The sequence below is a fragment of the Podarcis melisellensis genome (genome assembly GCF_964234715.1).
Source record: "Podarcis melisellensis genome assembly, chromosome: 3".
Classification (NCBI taxonomy): Eukaryota; Metazoa; Chordata; class Lepidosauria; order Squamata; family Lacertidae; genus Podarcis; species Podarcis melisellensis.
In genome coordinates, this window is record NC_138530.1 from 104,657,741 (window position 1) to 104,674,180 (window position 16,440).

Consider the following 16,440-nt stretch of genomic DNA (forward strand, 5'->3'; position numbering starts at 1 on the left):
TTAAGTGCCTAGGACAAGCTCCTGGCTGGCACCCTTGGTCCAGATTGAAAAAGTTAACGATAGGGGGTTTCAGACAACCTCCCCACTGTACGTTAAAAGACCACGTGAGAGGGGGTGTAAGCAGGAGCCACACAGCCCAACCATACACAGCAACCACATTGTCCTTGCCTTGTCGGTAGTGGCACCCACCCTGTGGAACACCCTCCCATCAGATGTCAAAGAGATACACAACTGCCTGACATTAAGAAGACATCTGAAGGCAGCCCTATTCAGGGAAGTTTTTAATGTGTGGCATTTTAATGTATTCTTAATCTTTGTTGGAAGCCGCCCAGAGTGGCTGGGGAAACCCAGCCGGATGGGTGGGGTACAAATATATTATTATTATTATTATTATTATTATTATTATTATTATTATTATTAGAATTAGACTGGCATTTGGGAGCTCCTTGTCCATTTGGGTTTCTCATTTTCCCCATCCTGAGTCCCGTTCTCCACAGCTCTGTGTCGGTGTGTGATGGTTTAGTGCTCGATTTCTCCTAAATTGAATGTTTTCATATGCAATGTTGCCTACAACATACATTTTTGCAAGCAATTTCCCCTAATACGCATTTCAACATGTTGCTTTCGCTAATAAATGCACTTTTTGGTACTCGTTATTCGGTTGGAGAACCAACCAAAACTCAAAACTTGGAGGAGTGTGAATTGCGAAGGAGGGTTGTGTTTTGGTTCACACATTGTTTCAGGAAGAGTTTTATCCGGTAGGTTTGCATGAAAAAGCCAATGGAACCAAATTACTCCATCTCTTGGAGGGGCTCTGCCCTCCCAACCTGTTGTGCCAGTACCCAATTTTGAAGACTCCAAGTGGGGGCCTGATTTGGTTAAAATTTGGGGGAGTCTGGAGGTGGGCTTACTTCACCACCCCTAATTTAAGCACCACCTCAGCTACCTCTAAAACATCTTACCTGGTGCTTTAAAAAAATAAATAAATTGAGGGATACTCTCATTTTCCTACTCATATTGAAATAATGGCCCTTCAAGGAGGTCAAACCTAGATTCACAAAATGCTTAGGGGTATGTGTGTCCTGTGTATCCCCAGAAAAAAAGCACTGATCTTACCCAAAGTCCATAACTCCCTAGTAAGAGCAGATGCACTGCAATTATAAAGTCCCAGGTGCCATCTCCACCAAAAGGACATAAGTTCATGTGAACCTGTCTCTGCTTAAGGTAAAGGTAAAGGTACCCCTGCCAGTCGTGTCCGACTCTAGGGTTGTGCACTCATCTCACTTAAGAGGCCGGGAGCCAGCGCTGTCCGAAGACACTTCTGGGTCACGTGGCTAGCGTGCCAAAGCTGCTCTGGCGAGCCAGTACCAGCACAGCACACGGAAACACCGTTTACCTTCCCGCTAGTACGTGGTCCCTAGTTATCTACTTGCACCCGGGGGTGCTTTCGAACTGCTAGGTTGGCAGGTGCTGGGACCGAGCAACAGGAGCTCACCCCACCGCGGGGATTCGAACCGCCAACCATACGATCGACATGTCCTAGGCACTGAGGTTTTACCCACAGCGCCACCCGCATCCCTTGTCTCTGCTTAGATATCCTGTAAAAACATAAGCCAAGCAGCCTAAAACAGCAGACAGACCCCACTGATTAAGTAATGACCACAAGCATAAAATAAGACCACGGTACTGAAAACTTTGGGACACGTGATTTACAGATGTAGGAATCCAACTTCCCCCTCATTTGCACAGGTAAATTAGCATATATCCATCACTAAAAATCCTAAGAACTCAAGAGACCGATTACGGCAACATGTCACTGCTCCATTTATCAAGAACATGAAGATACAAGAAAAAATAACATTCCACCCATGAGTCCGAACTGGGCCAAAGTACTGCAAAAATAATATATATTTTTTTGTTGTAATAAAATAACATTACTCAAGTGGGGAACACTATTGCGGAAGAGATTATTTTCTGACAGAAAGCGAGCTTGGTTCCAGAAATGCTAGTGTCCATCAGGAAGAAACATATGGAGTTGCTTGGGCATGTTCAGAAAATACATGAAGCATATGTGAAGCATAAATATTTGATCCATAAAGCATCTTGCTGATCTTAGACATTCGCCTGCCTTCTGTTTGTCTTAGATAAACCATGAGTTTTCTTGCAGTTATCCTAAGAAAAAAACAAAACAAAATCGGGAAATTCTGGCGAGAGTCAAGATGGAATCCCGTGTTTGTAAGAGTAACATTTTATTTGATTAAGGACTTGCGGGGGGGGGGGGGGGAGCTTTCAGAGTGCCAAGTGTAAATAGTATAGTCTCATAAAAGGGAAACTGGGATGTTGCAAAATCGGGTGGCTTGGGTGGCTACACAATTTCATTTCCCAATGGTCTGTCCAAAGTCCGTTTTGGGGGCCTAATCCGGCCCGCTGGTCGGTTTAATCTGGCCCCTGTGGCAGTTCATTTCCTGGGGTAAAATACCTAAAAATACCTCAACAACTTTGGTTGGCCTCCACGGCCCTTCACTTCATCAAAACTGGCCCTCTTTGAAAAAGGTTTGGACACTACTAGCCTAAGAGAACATGGAAAGTTCTTCTGCCCATGTGAAGAAAGAAAAGAAAGTCAGATGAAATCATGAGGCCACACACCAAAAAGGAATCTTTGCTGTGAGATTTCTGCCCAAATTTCACTTTAGCCTAATGCAATCCACCTCTGTCACAGGCATGGCGCTAGTTCTGATGTCGGTATCTACACTAGACTTGGCTCCATGGTAGGTGGACCTCCATCTGAGCAACATGATCTTCTTGAAGTACTTCATGGTGTTGTTCTTTACGGTTACGAAGCACATGGTGTTTATCATGCTGTTGCTCATGGCTATGCATTCCACTATGTAAAAGGCGGTAAGGTAATGCTTCTCTTTCACAAACACGGTGGGGAAAAAATCACGGACGATTGTGAATCCGTAGAAAGGTGCCCAGCAGAGGACGTAGGCCGTCAGGATACACATCAGAACCAGTACCGTTTTCCTCCGGCAACGGAGCCTCTTCCGGATCTGTTCCGTCTGAAAGCCCGGGACCGTTTTGAACCAAAGTTCCCGCGAGATCCTGGCATAGCAGAGGGTCATGGTGAGAACGGGTCCAACAAACTCGATGCCAAAGATGAAGAGGAAATAGGATTTGTAATACATCTGCTGGTCGACAGGCCAAATCTGGCCACAGAAAATTTTCTTTTGGTTTTTGATCATGAATAATACGGTTTCTGTCGCAAAATACGCGGATGGGATGGCAATGATTAGAGAGATGATCCAGACAATGGCAATCAGAAAGGTTGCTGTTTGGTAGTTCATCCTGGGTTTCAGTGGGTGAACGATGGCGAGGTACCTGCAAAAGACAGATATTTCCAAATTCTTGTTAGGAAAGGCTTGCAATTAAATTATATTTACTTGTTAATGGGTAGAAATAGCAAGTCTTTTTCTTAACTCCCACCACCACTATAATCAATGTTGAGGAAATACCCTTGGGCTGGCAGGCAAAGGTAAAGATAAAGGACCCCTAGACGGTTACGTCCAGTCAAAGGCAACTATGGGGTTGTGGCGCTCATCTCGCTTTCAGACTGAGGGAGCCGACATTTGCCTGCAGTCAGTTTTCAGAGTCATGTGGCCAGCATAACTAAATCGCTTCTGGTGCAACGGGACACCGTGACAGAAACCAGAGTGCATGGAAATACTGTTTACCTTCCTGCCACAGTGGTACCTATTTATCTACTTGCATTGGTGTGCTTTTGAACTGCTAGGTTGGCAGGAGCTGGGGCCCAGCAACGGGAGCTCACCCTGTCACAGGGATTTGAACTGCTGACCTTCCAATTGGCACAGCTCAAGTGGCTCAGTGGTTTGGACCACAGCATCACCCACATCCCTTCTTGGGCTGGCATAATATTGATGGCGGTGCATAGCCCTGCAATCGAAACCCAAACCCCTGATCCTGAGACTGTCTCTGCTGATGGTGCAAAGCAGCATATCAGACTGTAAGTCTTAAAGTATAATGACATGAGGTTTTAGAATTATTATTATTATTATTATTAAAAATCTAGATTGCTTCTGGGTGATTTTTTTAGCAATGATTTTATTTACTGCTGTTATTTTAATGTTACTTAATGTTGTCTGTAATCTTATCGTATTGTTGCTTTACTGATTACTTGAGAGGGTAAGCACCCTAAAAGGTAAAATAATATATATATTATAAATGCAAACTATGTTTTTTAAAAATACAAGCCCTGTGACATCAGGAAAGTGAAAAGGTTATAGGGCTTACTCAGCCAATGCCCTGATTTTCTCTTGTATTAATCAGTGGATCCCAAGGTCACCTGGGGCCGTCTCTTTAGATTTCAGAGTAGTGTTACAGTCGTGGCTCATCATAACGCCAGACCATGTTTTCCATACCATTTCTTTCAGCAACAATTGGCTGCAAACTACTTTCCTGCACTGAAAAAGGTTTTAGGCAAACTCCTAATTATACCTGATGCTTTCCTGCAACATGAATTGTTTTCAGCACTTCTTATCTGTAGCTGCCCAGCTACTCAGATGGGAAGTTGAAACACATTCTGTCTGCATGTATCGACAGTTTCTTCTTATTCAAGATTAATGTTTTTAATCAACCGAGAATGCAGTGCGTTCATATTTCCACATGAAGGCAAACGCAAGAGGTTTGCATTGATTCCTAACAGCGTCTGTGAATTAAGGGCCTGATAGGAATGCGAGAATTCCTCTAAAAGAAATACACTGGGAATTAAGATTGCATGCACAGCTTCCCATAGGCATCAGTGCTTTGGTTGACAAGAGGGAAAGCTATTTTGCTTCTCTTATTCGCAGAGCTGGTGGGAGTGAACATGAAACTTCCCCTCCTTTGATAACAGCTGGTGCAAGCCCAAGATAAATAAGCATTCGCCCTGATCTAGACAGGGAAATCTGCAGGAAGGAGTAACAGTATATCAGGATTCATGTTCCCAAAGTGGACCTCTATTGAAGTGGTTGGATGTGGCTTTAAATCAAGAGGGGCTAACCTGTGGCCTGCAGGCTGCGTACGGTCCCTTAAATCTTTTAATGTGGCCCCAAGGATCCGCCCTCCAAATGTGCTTCTATTTTTTAAGCCTATTTGATGCTTGCTCTTCACACACACAACCCTTCCTAGATGTTTTGCGTATCCAAATCGGGAGCCACTTTTTACCTTTAAAGGGGGACTTGGGTGGCGCTGTGGGTTAAACCACAAAGCCTAGGGCTTGACAATGAGAAGGTCGGCGGTTCAAATCCCCACGAGGGGGTGAGCTCCCGTTGCTCAATCCCTACTCCTGCCAACCTAGCAGTTCGAAAGCACAAAGTGCAAGTAGATAAATAGGTACCACTCCGGCAGGAAGGTAAACAGTGTTTCTGTGCGCTGCTCTGGTTCACCAGAAGCAGCTTAGTCATGCTGGCCACATGACCCAGAAGCTGTACGTCAGCTCCCTCGGCCAATAAAGCAAGATGAGCATCACAACCCCAGAGTCATTCGCGACTGGACCTAACGGTCAAGGGTCCCATTACCTTTACCTTTTCCTGTCTTTGGGACAGCACCATCGTAAGAAGGTCTTATAGCTGAGGAACCAAGAAGGAGAGATCATTCAAGACCTTCTTGCAATGGCTCTTCCAGAGCTCATTTGTTAAGGTAAAAAGAGGGCTTCTACCCCCTTGTTTGCTACCTCATTCAAGTGCAGCAGACTCTCTCCCTGCTCCTCAGCTGATTGGTAGAAGAGCAGGGATTGGGGCTGGTGAACATATATGTATGTTTCACTGTATCATTAGTAGTATCATTACTAATATTATTCATTTCCTTTCATATCTATATATTGTGTTAAATGCCACCCCGATCTCCATGTGATGAGAGATTCGAGGGGTTCCAGGCACCTACCTAGGGTTTCTGTTTCCTTCTGGAAATGAGGATCTGCAGACACTGCAGTGTTTATATGATATATGGTTTATTTACACATAAAAGGTAAAAAGGTAAAGAACCTCTGGATGGTTAAGTCCAGTCAAAAGCGACTATGTGGTGAGGTGCTCATCTCATTTTTTTAGGCCGAGGGAGCTGGTGTTTGTCCACAGACAGCTTTCCGGGTCATGTGACCAGCATGACTAAACTGCTTCTGGCACAATGGAACACCGTAATGGAAGCCAGAGTGCACGGAAACACCGTTTACCTTCTTGCCACAGCACTACCTATTTATCTACTTGAACTGGTGTGCTTTCAAACTGCTGGGACAGAGCAACGGGAGCTCACCCTGACATGGGGATTCGAACTGCCGACCTTCCAACCGGCAAGCACAAGAGGATCATCCCAATCCCTTTACCTTATTTACACATATATACAATCTGAGTGTAGATAGGGGAGCTCCCAGCATTACACCCTAAGGGGGTCCCTTGCTTCTCCCATAGGCACAGAATGAGAAATCATCCTTGCGCTATGTCTCCTTCTACAGCCCCCACTCTTGCTTATCACCTCTAACAGACTAAAACCATTCCCCTCTGTACACAAGGGATTGCATCACAGGTGTTGGACCATATGGGACTGCCTAGAGCTTCATGCATTTGCTTATAGCTCAGTCAGAAGAGCACGAGACTCTAAATCTCAGGTCACGAGTTTGAGCCCCACGTTGGGCAAAAGATTGCAGCGGTTGGACTAGATGACCCTTGTGGTCTCTTCCAACTCTATGATGCTATGATTAACCTTTTTATATGTAATTTTCACTAACGCACACATTTTTTGCAAGCAAAATTTCCCCTAACATAATGCATTTTTGTATGCTATTTTCTAGTATACACACTTTCCTCTACCGTTTTGTAAACATTGTTGGGTTGGAGAATTGCATTGCAAAATTCTGATGTGTCCAAATTTTGAAGGCTAGCTGTGCTCTGTTCTCATATTGTTTCAGAAAGTGCAAATTCGATAGCGCAAATTTGGATTTAAAGGAGTACCAAATTGAATTTCTCTTCCACCAGGACTCGGGTATCCACAGGTGTTGGTGAAGACAGAAGCTGAGTTTGGGTAACTGGAGAAGAGGGGAAGAGGGAGGAAGTTGGGGGGGGGGGATAAAATCCACCGGTATAAGAAAATAGCATATTTTTAAACTTAAAAAAAATAATCAAGATGGAAAAATGATTAAGATGGAATATTTCAGCTTCATTGACTTTAGTTTCTTAAAAATTGCTCTGCAGGTGAACTGGTAATAGACAACAAGCGCTGCATGGAAGTGACAATGAGGATGGTGACAGTTTCATCAATGCTTGCAATCGACTTCTACTAGCTCCTGAAGGAGTATCAGAATGCACTGTGATTTTTAATTCCCTTTCTAGGTTACCATGGGCCTCTTATGAGAGAAGAGAATGCTACATAAAACCAATTTCAAAGCTACATTGTTGTTTTACAAAGCCAGACTGCCCATTATGCTACCAGGTTTCCCCCCTCAACTTTCACTTCTACTGAATTCCCTTCCCGAAGCCTAATACAGTGGTACCTCGGGTTACAGACGCTTCAGGTTACATACACTTCAGGTTACAGACTCCGCTAACCGAGAAATAGTACCTTGGGTTAAGAACTTTGCTTCAGGATGAGAACAGAAATCATGCTCTGGCGGCGCAGCAGCAGCAGGAGGCCCCATTAGCTAAAGTGGTGCTTCAGGTTAAGAACAGTTTCAGGTTAAGAATGGACCTCCAGAACAAATTAAGTACTTAACCCAAGGTACTACTGTACTTTGCATTCTACTAGTCTCACTACTTGAGAAGCATGTTGTTACTCTTTATTTCTGCTTCCGAATTAAAATCTTGGACATTTCTCAGTGTAGTTCTTTTCCCCCCTGATATGTGGCTGTATACTAAACACATTTCTTATATATTAATGTGTCCTATTACAATGGAGGAACATTAGCTGTAGATTTTCCATTGCTGTTACAAGCCTACGTTTTTAAATAAAACATTCAGAAAATAAATTTCCTTGGCACAAAACATAATTGCAAAAATAATACTGGTCTCTCCAGAGCTGAATCAGACTGAGAGAGAGAGAGAGAGAGAGAGAGAGAGAGAGAGAGAGAGAGAGAGAGAGAGAGAGAGAGATTGAGAGAGAAGATTGCCGCTCTTCCAGATTATGATCCCATATTGCAAAGATACGGCCATTATACAATCACTAAACAATAATAGTCTGTAGAAATGGATTTGTCAAAGGCCATTTATGTTTGTGTGCCAACAAGTCTGCCGTATTATTGGTAATTTCAAAAGACGCCGAAAAGATGCCATTCTGACATGTCAAAATTAGGTTGTTATGCAAAGAGGAGGCAAAGTTTATTTAGCTTTGGGGCACTTTCAGTCTGTTGAGTGGGATTCGACCAGATGCCAGGAAATTCAGATTGCACAACCACAGTTGATTAGGAGGTCTTGTACAACAAATCTGCTTTCACTGCTTTGCATTGGAAAAAGTGCTTTGAAGCAACATGGTCTAGCCTACCCCCCCCCCAAAAAAAAATCAGGATAGATGCTCAATAAGCAAGCTGCTTGGAAGTGCCCTTCAGTACAAATACTAGTTATGTGACCCTCAAGCTGAGGATGTTTTTAATGTTTGCCATTTTTTATATGTTTTTATATGTGCTGAAAACTGTCCAGTGTGGTTGGGGAAACCCAGCCAGATGGGCAACGTATAAATAATAAAATGATTATTGTTATTCTTTTTATAAAGGAGCATAGACTCTGCCAATTGCTGCGTGCTTCTGGTTCTGCTTGGCAATTTTGTATATTAACGGCATACACTATCCCCACCAGCTACTTAATAATAATTATTGCTAGTTCCCAAGGTGTCTCTTTCAAATCATGCTCAGGTTTCGCCCTCAGAGAGGATATTGTTTTAAAACTTCAAGATGACTAGAAACTCATTTTTGAAATAAGAGGATGGCTGGATAAGCCACATGCAGCAAAAGCTAGCTTTGATTGCAGACGTTTGACCCTAGGACTGAAATCCTTTGCAGTGATTATGAAGCAGTGCTTCAACCTAAATTTTCTCATAAATTGAAAAAGAAATCTTTTTTGCTTCTGCTGAATCATGCTTTGAATTGGAAACAAAAGATAATCCACTGTAATGCATCCTTGCCTGCTCACAAGTTAACCTGCAGAGCAATTTTTAATATTAAATAGAAATGAAATGAAATCAATCCTAGGCATTTATCTGGATTTTTGTTTAAATAAAAGATTAAGAGATGAGGTATTTCTTTCATGGCTTTTAAACCTGCTTTTGGTACCCCTTCTCTCTCTTTCCCCACAACTGATGGCTAAAACAGCCTGGAAAGATAGAGCGCAGGGACCTGGAAGGTTAATTCGTGTCCAGATCAGAGGTGCAAAACAATGGGCTGTCTGAGAAGGTGTGCAAGGAAAAGGAAATCCTTCTATTGTATTACAGTATTGCAAGCCCCAGGGCTGAAACAGGTTGCCCTTCTCCCACAAGAATGCTGATAGCCAAACGGTGGAAGGGAGATACAATACCAACTGAAATGGAGTGGCAAGCGAAATTATTTGATCATGCAGAATTGGCAAAGATGACAGGAAAAATTAGGAACCAGACAAACCAAAAATGTTTAGAGGTACTCACATTTTCCTACTCATTTTGAAATATTGCCCCTCAATGAGGCCAAACTTAGATTCACAAAATGTTAAGCGTCCCCCCAGAAAAAAAGGTTTAATAAAGAATGGGATATATACCAATTATATTTAAAAGAACATTGTCCGTATATGAAATCTTTGACATGCTTTGATTAACTTCTGCAATGTTATATGGTAATTTATAGGTAATTTATGATACGTTAAAGGTCACAATATGCAGACAACAAGGAAACAAAGCACCCATACTGAGGAAGACAGACGTCTTAACATATGGAATGATTTTATTTTATATGTAACGTTTTCTTTGTATTTGATGGGCTTTGTTTTTCCTTTTGTTCTTTTTGCGGTGAATGGACTTAATATGTAAAATCAATAAAGATTAAACTGCAAATAAAATGAAAAAGAAGAATCAGGTTGCCCTTTGCTGGGAAAACAGTCTGCATCATAGCTGTCAAGTTTCCCTTATTTGAAGGGACAGTCCCTTATTCCAGCGCCATGTCCCGCTGCTATCCCTTATTGATGGATGCCCGTTAAATGTCCCTTAAATGATGTCCCTTAAATTTCAAAGGAAGCAGCTCCTCTCCCTCCCTCCCTCCCTCCCGGCCAGGGAGGATGGAGGCTCCAACCATGTTGCTTGGCTGTGTTGCTCACCCAATAAGAAGTCTAAGAACGACTGGGGGGTGGAGCTTGCATGCCTTGTGTTTGGCTAGTTAATGCAAGCTGAGGGGTTTTTTGAATGCTGGACGCCATTTTGTTGCACGTGCTGCTGCAAACTTTGCAGTGCAAAGCCAGGCCGGGGAGCCATCTTAAGTTGAGGCTGCATAGGCCTTGTGGTGCATGTGATTCAGATTCTATTCAGTTGAACCTCTGGTTACAAAGTTGGTTGGACAGTGTTCTCGAAGCTACCAGCATGAGTTTGACCAGACTGCAGGAGGAAAGGAAGACTGGAGTGCCTGGAACAGGTGAGGCTGCAGGTCCCTTATTTTGGCTGCTGGTCCCTTATTTTCAAGGCTGCTGGTCCCTTATTTTCAAATCTGTAAGTTGACAGCTATGGTCCGCACCATCCACTCTGCTAAGCCAAAATGTCACAAAGTCCTTTCACCTCAAGCCTCTGAAATGCTGTGAAGTGTGTACACTGTGAAGTGTGTTGCATTTTGGAGCACGACGTACACAGATTCTGAAGCAGAGAGAAGACTTGAGTACCTAATTAACTGTTCTGTATTTAAATTGCTAATGTGTATTTAAAGGGAAAATCTGTTTAGATAATGATGATCTTAAACAGGAATATAGAATTCTTGGTGACTGGTAGGGATGAGGGAGAGACTGGATTCCATTCACATTTAACGGTGAATCTATCTTCACTTTCTGAAACAACCTAGAACCATAACGAGCATGCCATAGAAGTTCACACAATTTTGTGATGCAGTTCTCCATTAGGGAACAGAGTGCATGAAATATATTCTACAATATAGAACCAAAATACACATCCCTTAGAAGTTCATGCAATTTTGCGATATGGTTCTCCAAGGAATTGTTGTTGATAAAAATGCACATATTAGGGAATGGTGCACATAAAAATCAATAGTGAAAATAACATCCAAGATTGCATTCTCTTAGGGAAATTTGCTTGCACAAATGTATACATCCGTCAAAATTGCAAATAAAAATGAGTTTATTAGGAGGAATTTGCACCAAAATGCTGAGCCTTTTGAAGAAGAAAACCAAAACAAAAATTGGGTGGATAACTGAATTTAAGACGTGGGAAATGAGAAAATGGCAGATCCTACCCTCTCTAGCTACAGGCAAACCCAATTCCAATTACCCTCCTTACCTGTCCACAGCAATCGCCAAGAGCGCATTGGTGGAGACATAGAGTGAGACAGTGCGCAAGTAGTTGACCGAGGCGCAGAGCACATGGCCATGCTCCCACGACAGCTGCCGGACCACATAGTAGTCCATCTCAAAAGGACAGCAGACAATGGCCACAATGAAGTCAGAGATAGCCAAGTTTGCAATGAGAAGGTTGGTGAGATTGCGCAGCTTCTTATATCGGGCCAGAGCGGCGATGAAGACAAAGTTGCCGATGCCACAGACCAGCATGATACCAACCAGTGCCACACCGATGACGATCTTGGCAGCGAAGAAAGTGCGGGTCTTGGTCACATCATCGCCGTCGTCCAGGGGTAGATCATAGTCGTTGTAGCTGAAGTTGAAGGGGAAAGTGTAGTTTGGGTGGAAGGAAAAGTCTGTGCTGAAGTGGCTGTATATTGCAGCAAAGTTGGTGCTCGCGAGCGTGTCGTTGGTAGGGTGCCATTCATGCCTCATGATGTTGCTCTGGTCAGTCTCTTCTTATCTCACGAGGAAGCTGTTGTGAGCTTTTCCCTTCTCAGTACCTCCCAGGAAGGTCCAGCCAGGGAAGAGAGCTTACACTTCTGCAAATTGGGATCTTTGACAGCGACCCAGCCATTCCTCACCTTTTAAAATCAGAATGGAAAAGAGAATCAGAGGGAGCAGCAAATGTATGGGAAAGCAGAGGTATTCCTGTGCTAAAGACTTCTGCTTGAGAGCCATAGATCAGGAAATGAATAAAGCTTTGGCAGCCCATGTGTAAATATTTCCAACTGCTCTGCATTTATATCACTCGTATTAAATATTTGAGATGCAGTGCTTTACTGAACAGTAGCATTTTGAAATAACATATCAGGTTAGGGGAGAGAGGTAAAAACAAATATTTTCCAGGTTAGGTTATGCTCCTTCTATTCTATCTGCTTGTGTAGCAATTATATAGAGCTGGGTGAAGCTACCAGATCTTTGTGTTGTCACCAATACTGCCTTGTTGATGGCTGCCAATACAGTAACAAATTTACTCAGTTGCCTCTCTGGAAATTGCCACTAGACTGTGTCATCTCACTTCAGAGCACATGTCATGGACTTTTCCTTCAATTCTTTTACAGTCTGCTAAGGGCTCAGAGAAAAAAATGCATCTTGAGAGAAAGTGCATTCTATGCACTTTGGAATGTTATAAGTAATTAAATTGAGTGGAAGCAATCTCACGCCAACAAGGCTTTTTATTATTATTTTGGAAATGGTTAAACAGATACACAGTGCCAGATTTCCAAACTGTGCAATGCCATAAGCTTTGGTTTGGGTCAATCAGCAGAACTGATTTTCAGCATGCATCTGAGGATAGGCTCAGGGATGCTAGGAAGTCCAGCTTGCAAGGGAGCAGAACAACAAATCTAAAACCACAAACCGCAGGGGATTGTTTGTTTTTTGCAGGTTCACATTTGTGTGTTGAGGACCCCCAAGACACCCCCGAATAAAAACACAGTTCACACATAATTTTGGTTTTGGTTTTTGGCATAATTTTGGCCACAACTTTATTGAATTACAGTATGTGAGTGGTTGCTTAGTGACTACCTTTTCCCACTTGGAGGTAGGAACAGAACAAACAACCACACCCGTGCGGAAGTCAGTAAGGGTAAACCATTTTGGGGAGAGAATAAAGCAGGGCGCCAGGCTCTGACCTCTCCCCAAATGCTCCCTGGGGCTCTTGCATGGCCCTAGCCCTTTGCCAGGGATTCGGACAAAGGCATGGCGAGCCCCTGGTTTCCTTTACTGGAATACCCTTCCAGCAGCAGCATTGGAGGGGCAGGCACAGCCAATCCATGCCCCCTCCACCAACCAAAAATTAACCAATGCCTAACCGCAACCTTGGGACGTTGGTGGCACTGTGGGTTAAACCATAGAGCCTAGAACTTGCCGATCAGAAGTAGATAAATAGGTACCTCTCCAGCGGGATGGTAAACAGCATTTCCGTGCGCTGCTCTGGTTCGCCAGAAGCGGCTTAGTCATGCTGACCACATGACCCGGAAGCTATACACCGGCTCCCTTGGCCAATAAAGCGAGATGAGCACTGCAACCCCAGAGTCGGTCCGGGGTCCCTTTACCTTTACCTAACCGCAACCTTACATGTTGTGTCAATTTGCTACGAAGTAGGCAAAACCCAAATGGCACCAGCCAATTAGCCAAATGGTAAAAATTCCTACCAGGCCCCTGCCCCAAGAGCAGACAACCCCATGACAAGCATAGCGAGGTCAGCACGAACAAACCCTAAATAAAGGGAGGGTGGGCGGGTGATCCGATTTGCGCAGCACAAAGAGGAAGCTCAACGCTGCACACAGGGAACATATGTAGCACCCCCATCAATCAAATAAAATTGCAACAATAAATTTCCCCCAGCAGCAACTGAAGGTATCCAATCAAATTCATGGCCATCCAAACTAACCCACCCAGCAACAGGGGATGTCATGGTTGCTCCCACCACAACACGTGCTCTCCATGAAGGAGAACCTGCTTTGGCAGATAAAGGAGTTGTATCCATGTCTGCAGATGTCGATGGGCTGTGGCTCAGCCGTAGAGCATCTCGTTTGCATTCAGAAGGTTCCAGGTTCAATTCCCAGCCTCTCCAGGGGGCGCTGTGAGAGGCCTGTCTCTGAAACCCTGGAGAGCTGTTGCCAGTTGGCGCAGACAATATTGAGTTAGATGAACCCGTGGCCGGACAGTGTAAAGAAACTTCCTACATTCCTCAATAAAATATAAATGCTCCAAAGTTTTGTGTATGGCTCTGATTCATTCACCGAGCCCTGCCTAGGGGAAGGTTTCCCCCTTCCCAACAGTGATGATGGACATCTGCAGCACTGGATGGGCACATAAATCCTGGAGCAGTTATTTGGCAGCAGTTGTGTGGATGCGCAATGCACAGAACCGACTGACCTGTGCAATTCAGGCTTTGTTTATAACCTGTGCATTGCTAATTCACATGCTACGTATCATTTACTTCTGCGGATGGGTCAGAAATTTTTCTTGCATTCGCAAACGTATGAGATGCAAACTTCTGAGTCTGGTTTGGTCACATTGAAAGCAACACAATAAAGGGCCGATTTATTTACGATGCAGACTGGCAAAGTGCTGCCTTTTGTCAGCTTCTCCTGGTTGGAGACTATGCCAGCTTCACCAGGAAAAGGGGAAAAGGACAGAGGGGCATTTAAATGAGCTTTATCTGCTTAATGATTGGAGGGTAAAGTATAATTAGAAATAATAATCATCAAGAGATCCCTTTCCTCTGGTTGCAAGGTTTATTTATTTACATGTAGCAAGCAACACAATTTCTTTTGGTCTCCGTACCCGCTTTGCCTCGAAGCACACCATCATACTTTCAAAGACTCTGAACCCATCTCTGGAAATGGACCTGCTTCTGGGTTCATAATATTAGGATGCCAAGCTGTGCGCACAAAAATGCCAAAGAGCAACTGAGAAAAGCAGCTGTTGGCAGTAGCTGCTTAACAATGTCCACTAAACAGCATGACTTTTTTTTTAGACAGCAAAGGAAAGCCTGCACAACAGGGGAGATCAGCTCCCGCTTGCAACCATCGAACAGTGTTTCTGAAGAAGCACATCAGTGTTCACAAGGCAGCTGTGCTGATGGATTTTTCCCCCTTCCAGAGGAAACTTCTTCAGGCAAAGTTCAATTCTTTATCATGTTTCAGAGGAACAAATGCACGCTTACCATTTATGTTAGTAAACCTCACCAAAATCAGCCTGAAGATGCTAACAATGGTGATGATTGATGATAACGCAGGATAGAATCTTTGAGGATTTTTGGTGGTTCACAGAGACATCGGTTTTTGTGGGCAGCCCAATAAACTGATGTCTCTGAGGTCCCACAATGCTTATTGCCTTTTTGTTGCTGGCGACTAGCATAAATCTTGTAATTGAAAAGTCTTCAGAATGCCAGCTGAAGCTGTTTTATCTGGAAGTAAGTTTCACGAAAAACAATGAGACCTTCGCCACCCCCACCAAGGAAATGTGTTAGGATCAGGGTGTAAATAATTTCTAGAAATCAATCCAGGACAATGTTTAGGGAGGTGTGTGTGCCAAATTGCTGCAGAAGGACAGCAGAAAACGTCCAAGCTCAAAATCAATTGATAGGTACAGCTATTTATTTATTTTAAAAAAGCAAATTAGGAGTTTATACATTTTCCAAATCAGCTTCCTGTACCTTGCAAAATAATTAATGCAGCATTTTTTAAAAGTACAAATCAGACGTTACCTGTTCCAAGGCTATGCTTCGTCTCTTTGATGCCGTGCCGAGATGCTGAGTTCTTAGTACACTCCACTCCACAGAATGCTTGCAGTCCTGTTGGAAGCACAGCACTGAAGGTTATCTAGTGATGCTGTGCAGGACTAAAGACAGAATCGCACATCTGCCTTGTAGCTGAGAGAAATCGGAAGCCTGCCTCCCTCTGTGGCTGCATCTAAATCCTCATCTCTGTGGGAGGCATCTCTACGCTTCCTGTGCAGATCTAATTTTAAAGAGCCAGTCCGCAATAAGTCACACACCCCTTCCCTATGTGTGTCTGGGTATGTGCGTAGACATGCATAAGATTCCGTTTCTACATTCAGAACGATCTTCCAGAACACAAGCAGAGCTCTTTATCTCTGAATTCGTTATACTAAAGCATATTGCAAAACCTGATCACCCGTGGGCTGCATAGATCATTTCATCAGACAAATACTGTACAAATGGACTGGATCACTAGGCTCAATGTTGTCAGCTGTGATACCTTTCTCCCTTCCCCCCAAAAAATTACCCTTCTCACAGCAGCTTTGACTGTGATATGATTTCCTCAACCACAATTCTCAGCGACTGAAACCATTTTAGAGAAGCACTGAGGTTTCTGTATGTTGGTAGTCACTTGGAATATGGGGTGACTGG

General features: G+C 43.6%; 1 protein-coding gene across 1 annotated transcript; it reads right to left on the minus strand.

The window, feature by feature from the left end:
- Positions 1–1,586: 1,586 nt before the first annotated feature.
- LOC309367118 (prokineticin receptor 2-like) lies at positions 1,587–16,175 on the minus strand. The gene is made up of 3 exons (XM_081906454.1): positions 15,775–16,175; positions 11,494–12,136; positions 1,587–3,378 (listed from the first exon to the last, which is right to left on the minus strand). The coding sequence occupies exons 2-3, from the start codon at positions 11,985–11,987 to the stop codon at positions 2,685–2,687; spliced, it is 1,188 nt and encodes a 395-aa protein (XP_081762580.1). The 5' UTR covers positions 11,988–12,136; positions 15,775–16,175; the 3' UTR covers positions 1,587–2,684.
- Between the last annotated feature and the right edge of the window lie 265 nt (positions 16,176–16,440).

Coding starts and splice junctions, on each gene's coding strand:
- LOC309367118 (XM_081906454.1), bottom strand. CDS start 11,987: ATGAGGCATGAATGGCACCCTACCAACGACACGCTCGCGAGCACCAAC. Junction 3,379..11,493: donor TTGGCGATTGCTGTGGACAG/GTAAGGAGGGTA, acceptor TGTCTTTTGCAG/GTACCTCGCCATCGTTCACC.